Source organism: Eutrema salsugineum, unplaced genomic scaffold (genome assembly GCF_000478725.1).
Source record: "Eutrema salsugineum unplaced genomic scaffold, Eutsalg1_0 scaffold_10, whole genome shotgun sequence".
In the NCBI taxonomy this organism is placed as follows: Eukaryota; Viridiplantae; Streptophyta; class Magnoliopsida; order Brassicales; family Brassicaceae; genus Eutrema; species Eutrema salsugineum.
In genome coordinates this window covers 10,681,287-10,692,707 of record NW_006256908.1, presented here as the reverse complement: position 1 = coordinate 10,692,707, position 11,421 = coordinate 10,681,287, and the positions used below count along the sequence as shown (strand labels likewise).

At 33.4% G+C, this 11,421-nt stretch overlaps 1 protein-coding gene across 1 annotated transcript; it reads left to right on the top strand.

The window, feature by feature from the left end:
• Positions 1-2,024: 2,024 nt before the first annotated feature.
• LOC18027507 (putative BTB/POZ domain-containing protein At2g40440) lies at positions 2,025-2,756 on the top strand. Its single transcript, XM_006411214.1, has 2 exons — positions 2,025-2,189; positions 2,304-2,756. The coding sequence occupies exons 1-2, from the start codon at positions 2,025-2,027 to the stop codon at positions 2,754-2,756; spliced, it is 618 nt and encodes a 205-aa protein (XP_006411277.1).
• The last annotated feature ends 8,665 nt before the right edge of the window (positions 2,757-11,421 follow it).

The window sequence follows — 11,421 nt, the reverse complement described above, 5'->3', positions numbered from 1 at the left end:
TGATGTCCCAGAATAAGGAATGGTTAAGTAGTAATATACAAAAATGGACTATTATTTTTAGTTTTTTTCATGTGTTTTAATTTTAATTAATTTTCAGATTTTGATTGAAGAAATTTATCATTGATAATAATAATATGTCAATTACATACAGAAAAAAAGCAAAAATCCAATAGTCATTTTCAAAGTTATTTACTGCATAAATTCTTCTTTCATGGTATCTGTTTATTTCAATGAAAACTTCATTTCTAAAATTGTATATCATATATTTTTATGGATGAAATTTTTAATGTAGAACATATAAAAACTACTACAAAGACAATATTGTAACAGGCAATGCTATCTGCTTTGCAAGGATTCATGATCTCAATAAAAAGTTATACTTGCACAGTTGCACTATGCTGAAACTCTTAAATCTGCATTAATTTGCAGAAACTCTAAAAATCGAAACTTGGACCATTTTGTGTATAACTTTTAATGAATTTTTGGTGAACCACTGGACCAAAAAGATTTCTACATTTTAAGGGGTGACTTAATTTTACTTTAATTTTTTTCATATTATAAAATATCTTAATATATAAAATGGAATGTTTCAAAGTTACCAACTTATCAGATTGTGATACATTGCGAAATCAATCAATCAGATTTGAACATAGGTAAAAACAAATTTCAATCAGATTTTGACGTATAATATTAACAATACAACAAAATTATATTATAGACTTAATCCTAAATATAAAAACAGTAAAAATTAAAAAGTAAGTTTTAGATTAAGGAAATTAAAAAATTTGTTTTAATATATTTTTTTAAAAAGGAAACAAATTTCAGTTTATAATAAAAATGAAACAAGAGCTAGAAAAAAAATTAAATGGAAAATTTGAAAAAAAACCAAAAAAAAATCCTAAAAGCTAATGAAAAAAAATATTTTTATTTCATTAGAAATTTAATTTTATAGTTTATAAAACTGGATAAAATGAAAAAAAAACAAATTAGAACAGAACACTTATTTTTTTAACAACTATCTTCTATTATTATTTGAGAAAGACAATTTAAAAATAATTTTTATATTATGTATGATTTACAAGAATACCATGCTGATATGTTATTATAAGAGAATTTCTCAAAACACATATATAAAAAAATAATTGTTTTATTAGAATAATTACATCATTTGCTATTAACATTACTTTGGTTAGAGATTAGTTTATATCAATTATATATTTAATACTTAACATTTAATTTATAAATATATTCTTTTGCTTTCTATTTCTTAACAGCAGATTTATAAAAATTTAATACATAATATATTTAAGATTACTAAACACTATATTTCTTTATATCATATTTTTTTTTGATCTTAATTTTGTTTAAAAATCACGTTATCCATTTAATAAAAAATATAATTTTTTCATGTATATTATAATTAATTATTTTTTATTAAAATTTAAATTTCTTATTCTGATTTTGAATAAAACGTATTAATCCAATTTAGTATATTCAAATATGCAATTTTATTCATATAAAAGATACTATTAAAGTTAATTATAAAATCAACAATTATCTAGCATTTATGTAATTATACTACAAAATAAATATAAATATAACTATTATTTGTAATTGTATAATCAGTGTATATAAATTTTTAATTATAAATATCAGTTAATATTTTTTAATCATATATATTATATTTACATATTTATTTAATTAAATTATAAATCCACATATATATACTGGTACTAGGGTTTTTGAGTTTTTCTTTTATGCTGAGAGCCTTCGTCAAATTCTTCTCACATGGCAGCGTCGTTCGTAACCTCCAATCAATCGCAAAGAAGTCTCCACGCACTCGAAATCACTTTGTACATCCTCTCATGACTCTTCTCTATTGTTTGTTTTTCAAATTTTACTTTGTTTTTGCTTGTCGTTAACTTTTTCTCTGTTTTTCTTATAAAAAAAAATCTATTACAAACCCTGATATCTGATCCTTCAACTTCTCCGGTTTGAAAACAATTTATGTTCACTGCTGTTGGATGAGTAGCAACGTAAGCAAGATTTGTAGTATAGTGGATGAATCTGTAACCAAGGTTGGTTTCTTTGGGGGACTTATAAAGGCATTTAAAAAACAAAGGCACGTCGATGTATGGCTCAAAGCAGGAGACGACACCGATGCAATCCCCGCCCACAAACTTATTTTGGTATCTTCTTTTCTTTTGTTTTGAATTTTAAGAATTGCAATATGTATTGTGCGTGTTACTTCGTCTAAATTTCATTAGATTTTTTTTTTTTTTTAAACTTATATGATATATTAGGCAGCAAGATCGAAGGTGTTTAGTAACATATTGGAAACTGATGATTGCAAAGCTTCGTCGAAAGAGACAATCACTCTTTCAGAGATGACAAAGGGTGAGCTAGAGACGTTTCTTGAGTTCATGTACAATGGTTCGCTTCCGGAAACAAAACTGGTGCAGCACGTCCATAGTCTCTACCTAGCTGCAGACAAATACGGGATTCCATACCTCCAAGATCTCTGCAGAAACCAGCTCATCGACTCCATGAACACATCAAATGCATTTGTTCTCCTCGAGATTGCAAAGATTCACTCAGACGAGATCCTCCAAGATTCTATCTCTGAGTTTATCACAAGACACATGGAAGAGATTGCGTTCTCGAGTAAGTTCATGTCGTTTGTGGAAAGTTATCCGGCTCTTACTGTCCAAATGATAAGGGGTCATGTGAATAAAGTCAAGCGCCAAATCGATTGATTTAAATGCGGTTTCGATAATTCGATTTGGGTGACTCGGGTGAGGGAGATGCGGTTTGAAAGCGAGGCGGCTTGTCAAAATTAAAGGAATGATAGCACGATTTAGAAATAAATTTAAGAAGATGGCCATTAGTTGTCTTAATTTTAGTTTATTTGCTTTATATTTTTTCAATTTATAAATTTTTATTTTGAAATAAAAAACCAGTTCTGCCTTTTTCCGTATACACTTCATTCAGTGATTTTACGCTAAAATTATGATTTCATATATTTCTGCTGAAATGGTATTTCACAATTTTCCCAAAAAAACACTATTATGCAATTTCTTTTTCAATTTAATGAAATATTATGGTTATGTAGTTTAATGCCAAAACCTAAATTCCCTAGTTTTTCGCAGAAAATAACGTGATTTATTGTTAAAAAAAAAAGTCAAAGCTTTCATCCACTGGATTCAATTCAAGTTTAGTTTTTTTTTTTTGTATCATGAAATAAAACAAAACTATTTTATCTTAGATACAAAAAATTTATGCTTATTAGTGTACTTTTTTATTTGTAAATTAAACTAAAAATTTGTATTGATTAAAGTATCTAAAGAAGAAGAATAGATTTTAACTATCTTAATTTTTCTTGTATTCTATAGAAAACATAAAGAATGAAATAAAATAAAAACTTATTCACTTTGGTTGGAAAAAATGAGATATAATCATTCAAAATTATTTAAAATTTACCATAAATAATATGATACAAAACAAAAAAAATTTATGAACCGAAAAAAAGAATTCAAATTATTAATTTCTTTTTCAATGTAGTATATTAAATCAGAAATTTTGTATTGATTATATTAGCTAGGAAAGTAAAATAATATATATATATAGATATATTATATTCATGATTTCATAGAAAATATATCAAAAATAAAACTAAAATGTTGAAAAACAATAATTTTTTATTTGAAGAACTGAAGTAGAATTTTTAATTTTTATATCAATATTATGATCATTAAATAATATTTGATTACTTTGTTACTAGTTTTTGTATACTAAATTATAAATATTATATCAAATTATAAGTTTTTTAAACAGAATATATATATATATAGATTTAAAATAAAACTATGAAAACTCACAAGTTAGATATAATTTTCAAAATTAAAAAACTGCAATTTTTTATAAATATGATTACCTTTGTTAGTATACATAAAGTAATATCTTTTTCTTCTTGTGCTTAAGCTTCACTACAAGAAAAGACAGAGTTACCAACGATTTTTTACAACGAATTATTGCCATCGCAAATTAACGACGAATTCACGACGATTTAGCACACAATCGTCGTTAATTCGTTGGCAAAGAAAATCGTTGTAAAACCGTTGCCATTTACGACGTTTTTACGACGATATTTTGTTTTTAGAAATTAATATTAAAAAAAAAAATCAAATCGTCGTAAAATCGCGACGATTTTACGACGATTTTTTTTTTTTAATTTTTAATTTTAATTTTTCTTTTTTAAAAAAAATTATTACTAAAAAAAAATTAAATCGTCGTAAAATCGTCGTATATTGCAACGATTTTACAACGATTTCTTAAAAGATACAAAATCCCACATCGGTAGTTTTGGAAAATTTATTCTAGTATATATGTACATACTCATAACTATTAAACAATCAGTGTATCACTATCATCAGAGTAACCACCGGCCACCACGGATCACCAACGGCGATCAACGGCGATCAACGGCGACCACCGGCGACCACCGGCGACCACCAGTGACCACCGGCGATCAACGGCGATCAACGGCGACCACCGACGAACACCACCGGCGACCACCGGCGACCACCAGTGACCACCGGCGATCAACGGCGACCACTGGCGCAGGAGGAGCCACCGGCGCCGGAGGAGCCACTGGCGCAGGAGGAGCCACCGGCGCCGGAGGAGCCACTGGCGCAGGAGGAGCCACCGGCGCAGGAGGAGCCACCGGCGCCGGAGGAGCCACCGGCGCCGGAGGAGCCACCGGCGCCGGAGGAGCCACCGGTGCCGGAGGAGCCACCGGCGCCAGAGGAGCCACCGCCGCCGGAGGAGCCACCGCCGCCGGAGGAGCCACCACCGTCGGAGGAGCTATCACCATCGGAGCCATCATCGCCGGAAAAATAATAAAATCGTTGTAAATTCGTTGTAAAAATAAAATAAAAAAAATAAAAAATCGTTGTAAAATCGTCGTAAAAATAAAAAAAAAATAATAAAAATCGTTGTAAAATCGTTGTAAAAAATTAAAAATAAAAAATAAAAATATATTAAAAATCGTTGTAAAATCGTCGTAAATTAGTGACGAATATAAATCGTCGCTAATTACAACGAATTTACGACGAAATTTGATTTACGACGATCGATTCACGACGATTTGATTTTCGTCGTAAAATCGATGCAAACACTCATTTACAACGAATTTACAACGAATATGGTCGTTGTAAATGAAATGTTTTCTTGTAGTGCTTCTTGCATCATGTGTCTGTTTATATATCTATGGAGGATCGTAATATCCTGCGTTTTGCTCATGCAGACATGTGATGAATTACATCTAATATCACACGTCCAAGCCGACATGAAGTCTGATTATATCTTTCATCTTGGACTTCCTTCTAAGATATTCGACAGGTATTACATCTGCAAGGAAAAGAAACAGATGGGGAGGCTCTTATTCTGGATTATCTTAAAATACTTGAGGCATGTCGATAACCTAATGATAACTGATATTTGTGCTATCTTGACATTTCATTTTGTCAGCTCTACGCTTATTTATCGTATTTTTGGTTATGTGATGTAGGAAGCTGGTCAAGGAGAGTCAATGACCTATATCAGGAGACTGAGATATCTTTCTCAGGTTTTGTGGCTTTAAAGTTTGCATGTAATTTGAATTTTTCCTTCATGAACTGGACAAGATCCACTCAACAGCAGATACTCTTAACATTTTTACTTGTTCGTCTGTTGTTCCAGATATATATACGATCCAATCGTCTGGCTGAGGCGGAAAGCATACACAGGAAAATATTGCACATGATGGAATTATCAAAGGTATGGTTTTGTTGTACTAAGCTTTCAGTTAGCTATTTCTTATGAGTATGTGTTCCAATGATTTAACATATTACTTCCAACAGACCTGATATTCATGGTGGAGTGCGCAAGTTTAAGCCTCTAATCTATTATATGTAATATGAGAGTTTTCTCTTCATCTAGGGTGTCCACATCAGCAAACTCTTAAAATTTAACATTAAAACATATTTAAATTAAGTATTTAATACATGTATATTTATATTTATTATTACTAGATTTAATACAAATTAAATAAAATAAAAAAAATTTTAGTGTAAATAAAAAGATAAGTGATAGTTAGATAGTTAGAAAATATAATAATAATTAGATTAAAAATATATGTTATATTAAAAATGATATATTATCTAAACTGAAAAAATTAGAAAAATAACGATAATTAAAAAAAAAGATAAAAAACGATGAAAAAATTAAAAGATAGGAGAATTTAGAAATATCAAAATATATAAAAAAGACGCAGATGAATACGAAACAATATCAGAATAAGAAGATGAAGAAAAAATGAAAAAAAAATTAGAGAAAGTAGAAGTCAAGAACCAGAGAAAAATGAAACTAAAAAAATAAAAGAATGAAGAACACGAAGCTAATGAAGAGAAATTTTAGACAATACGAAAACAAAAACATTAAAGATAAGGAAAACAACAAAAAAGAAAACTAATAAATTATGAGAATATAAAGATGGAGAAAGAGTATAAAAATCTAAAAAAAAAGAAAAGAAAAAAAAGACAAATATAATGAATTAGTTGTTTAATAATTCGTAATAATAGGTGATTAAAAATAAAAAAATTTGCAGGGAGTAAAAATAATTAAAAAATTATAATCACACAATAGTAATAAATAAAATATAACAATACATGAAATTTTTTTTATAGAAGTTAATAACATAATTAAGAAAAATATATTGTTATATAAACACACAGTAAAAATAACTAACAGAACACAAGTATTGTTAACAAAATACAAACTTAAAAATAAGACTATTAAACTAAGGAAAAAATTATCAACAAATTATTTCTTAAGAAATAACATCTAAAACATATAAAAACATGAACATAAACTAAAATCCGCGCCGCGGTCTAACTACTAGTGCAATTAGAGAGGTATATAGCATTTTGGTTAACTTAAGCTTAGTTTTATGTTTTTGAACCATTTATTAGGCATCGATCAACTGATGAGATCACTTTTAGCTGTGCTTTTTCTATATAAGCAGATAATTTGGGCCAACACTTCTCATGCATAGAAAAAGCATTTATAAATCAAACTTTGTAATTTTGCCCTAAACAAAATAAGAAGAGGGGTGCACTGATTCAGCGTTTAAGGCTGTTTCTCTTGTTCGTCACCGTTGCAAAATAATCTTATAAGTTGAAAAGTGGTATAATTATTTATTGTCTATATATATATATATATATATATATATATATATATATATATATAGACTAACGTTTTTGCAAAATAATTTTATTAGTAGAAGTTAAAAATGGGTTTTTTTGTACCTCTGTTTTTTTTTGTTACTGTTACTTACCTTTTTACCCTCGCGTTTTGTGGAAGTAATTGTAGACACGACGTCGTTTTAGACTGCACTGTAAATTGCTTTACACGGACCGTCAAGTTTAACGGAAACTACCCGCGTGCAACGACAGTTCCGTTTGTAACAGATGAGGGCGCCAAATTTTTTGAAGCAATCAGCGATTGTTAACACGTGTAGTCACTTCAATCGAACGGTAACGATTTAATGTAATTTCTAGAAATCTTAGGTTCAAAAACGTCTATTTGTTAGTCATCAAGAAATCAAACATTTAGCTTCTCTCTTTCTCTGCATTAATCTCGACTCTCCACTTCTCTCAATTTTCCGGTGACGTCTTCGTTTCCTTCTATTCTTGGTGACTTTTCCGGTGATCCTCTCCGTCGCGTTTCAGTTGGTGAGTTTAACTTTCTCTATTTTTCCGATGGTCTCTGTTTTTTGTTTCGATTGCGATCGTTTGCATTAATACTTCTCTTTGCCAATCGAATATATAGATATCATTCGACCTCAAAATCTAAGATCTAATGGTTGTTTTTAACCTTTTTAGGTGAAAGAAAGTAGAAATCCGGCCAACTTGGGAACGAATACCATGACCGATTCACGTCCGACTTCGAATCAGACGCCGGATCCGCAGGAGGAACAGTCAAATATACTATCTAGGTAACGTCAACTTTCCTATTTTACGACTTAATCTCCAAGACGTATGGATTGTTTGGTATATATGTTGCTTTCTTGATTTGGGGTTTCCTGTATTTTCCTGGTTCATTGTTTAGACCGTTATTTGTTTTCTTGATCGTCTTGTCGTTCTGAAATGTTGGTTTGATAGATTACTGTTTCTAGTTTATGCTCTTTATCTAAACTTCCATACATGAATACTTTTGACGATGTGCGTTCCTTCTACAGTGCGAAGGAGGTTGACTCGACTGGTGGAAAACCCTCAGGACCTGTTAGGGCGTTATATCAAGTATAAATCTTTTCCATACATACTGCTTTTTCTCGATTCTGCTTGCGAAAATATATCACTCAAAGCTTAATCTTGAATTGAAATGCGAGCTGCAGGATTTGTCTCAGTCGGATAAGGAAGGCATTATCGAATCGTTCTACGAGCGTATCCGACCGTCTCTACAAAAGGCAATCCATTGCCTTAATAATTGCAACTGGAATGTAGATGACGCCAGCAGTTATTTCTATAAAAATGCTAACTGGAATGAGTCTCAAGTGGAATTGGTTGACACCTCTAACCAAGTATGTTTTCTGGCTTGTTTGAATTATCTTTTGTTAAGATAAGTTTTTAAAAATGGATCCTAATGTTGATGTATACACTTCTAAAATTTGTCCATTCAGATTCTACATTCCGGTGCGAGTTCGAGACAGCTGCAGTACTCTTCTGAGGATAAAATCAACTCCTTCATTGAAGTGGCTACTGAAGCCTCTCGAGAAGACGCTATTCTTTTCCTCGACAGCTGCAAAGGGAATGTAAGCGACGCCATCAGCAACTTCTTTGGAAAGGCGTCGACTGAAGTTGGTGTATGTAGTAAATCGAACCTATGCACTATTTTACTTGATTTTTTTCTAGAATATTTTTTAACATTGTGTGTTCAGATGGATACAACAGGACCAAATAATGAACCGGAACTACTGCCTGGTAAAGCTGAGGCCAGAGCAACAGCGGCTGCGCAAGTGGTATGTAGTCTTTTCCATTTTGCACTATGTTTTAATGTTGTGTTTCTGAAATAAAAGACTGTATGGGAATCTATTAGTGTATGGGAATCTATTAATGCTTTAATGTTGTGTTTCTGCGCAAGTGGTATTGAGTCTATGCACTATATATGCCCTTGTTAAGTTTAAACGAATGTGTTTTGGATACACTCTTCTCGTTAAATTTATTTCAGGCAAGTACTAGGCCCGCACAAATAAAGAAGAGGGGGAAAGATGGTAAGCTTGCATCGCCGCCGATAATGAGCGATGACGCACCACCACCGCGGCCTATGCTGACCGTGAGAGAAAATGCAGACGATGCCCCCCAATTAACTGGCGACTCGAGTAAAGTATAGTTTCTTATTCTCTGTATTTTAGTTCTTCTTTGTTGTACGTAATGTGATTGGAACTGGTTTCTGTGCTGTCAGCTGGATCAAGCACCGTCACGGGAGTTAGAAGCTATTGTTCATGATGTACAAAGAGAAGCTGAATGCGGGATAGCAAATTACGTAGTTGAGAAGGTTGTCCAGGCATGTAGATACAGTATCAATTCCGGCCAAATTAGCGAGGCACGCAAAAAGGGCGCTCAGAGGATAATGAGGGGTTTCTACAAGTTCACCCCCATGGATGATATGATTGATAACTTGACTGAAGAAACGTTTGTAGGAAAAGCACATGTGAGAATTTGGATCAGACAGTTGTTGACGGAAGGACAACTGAACACCTATGATGCGCATTGTCGAAGACTTGCCGAAGAGAAAAAGGCCAGATCAAAAGTATGTAATTTCTCTTTCTCTGTATTGTAGTTATTGTTTTCTCTAAGTAATTAGAAAACTTGGAACAGGAGATTGAAAAATTGGAAGAGGACAGAGCAAAGCGTATGGTTGCCAGAATTGTCACGGGATGCCAAAACTCTATCGATTCCAGAAATCATAAGGAGGGATACGCAAAGGTTTTTGAGGGCGTTATCAAAGGTTTTTCCAACTTCAACCCCATCGAGGAGATTGTGAATGACTTAGCTGGTAATACTCACCTTGAAAGATCAGGTGCAGAAAGGTTGATGAAAAGTTTCTTTAGGGATGATGATGCTCGTGCCGCCTATGAGGCCTATTCTACGCGTAGAAGGCTTGCGGAAGTAAAAGGCCAGAGCAAGTGAAGTAGCTGCGGAAGGTGACGATGACATTGTAGACTAAGAGGAATTAAGAAACAAATTTCTGTCTATATTTCTTGCCATTTTTTCTTTTTTTCTTTTTTCTTTTTTAAAACTTTTAGTTTGCAATTCTAAAAGACTTCCAAGTGTATTTTGACGTTTGAAACTTTATTTTGCAATTCTAAAAGACTTACAAGTGTATTTTGACGTTTGGAAAGTTTATTCCTTCTCCTCGAATAAATCAATTAATTTCTCTAATCGCTTGGAAATTTATACTAAAAACAATGCGTAAACAGGCTCTATATAATATATGCCATGGTTCTACAATTATTCTGGTTCCGAAGCCGTTTTCCCACCGTGTCTCGAAGCCGTCTTGAAGCCGTGGCCAAGGTGCTCTGTTTCTTGAAGCCATCTCCGACCACCTCACGTGCCTTGATTTTCAGAAAGCTCCTCGGCACGTGAACAGCTGGAGAAAGCTTCTCTCCCTCAACGTCATCGATGTCCTCGCTGGTGCCCCTCCTCTCGTCGTCCAGCTCACTTGGCTCAGAGACGGTGGCGCCACTTTAGCCGTCGGTGTTAACCACTGCGTCTCCGATGGGATCGGAAGCGCCGAGTTTCTCACCTTGTTCGCCGAGTTATCTAGAGACTCACTGAGTCAGACTGAGTTAAAAAGGAAACACCTTTGGGATGGTCAATTGCTTAATCCGTCTCCGGTGCGTGACTCGTTGAGCCACCCCGACTTCAACCAAGTTCCCGATCTATGTGGATTCGTAAACCGATTCAACGCCGAGCGACTCGTTCCGACCTCGGTCGTCTTCGAGAGACAGAAACTCACCGAGCTCAAGAAACTCGCGAGTCGACTCGGTGAGTCCAATTCGAAACACACATCGTTCGAGGTGCTCTCTGCGCATGTATGGAGGAGCTGGGCGAGATCACTGAACTTGCCATCGAATCAAATCCTCAAGCTTTTGTTCAGCATCAACATTCGAGACCGAGTCAAACCGAGTCTACCCAGTGGGTTCTACGGGAACGCCTTCGTCGTCGGATGCGCGCAAACCACCGTGAAAGACTTGACGGAGAAAGGATTAAGCCACGCGAAGATGCTCGTGAAACCAGCCAAGGAACGAGTCGGTGACGATTACGTCAGATCGGTGGTTGAAGCTGTGAGCAAGGCGAAAGCGAGTCCTGACTCGGTCGG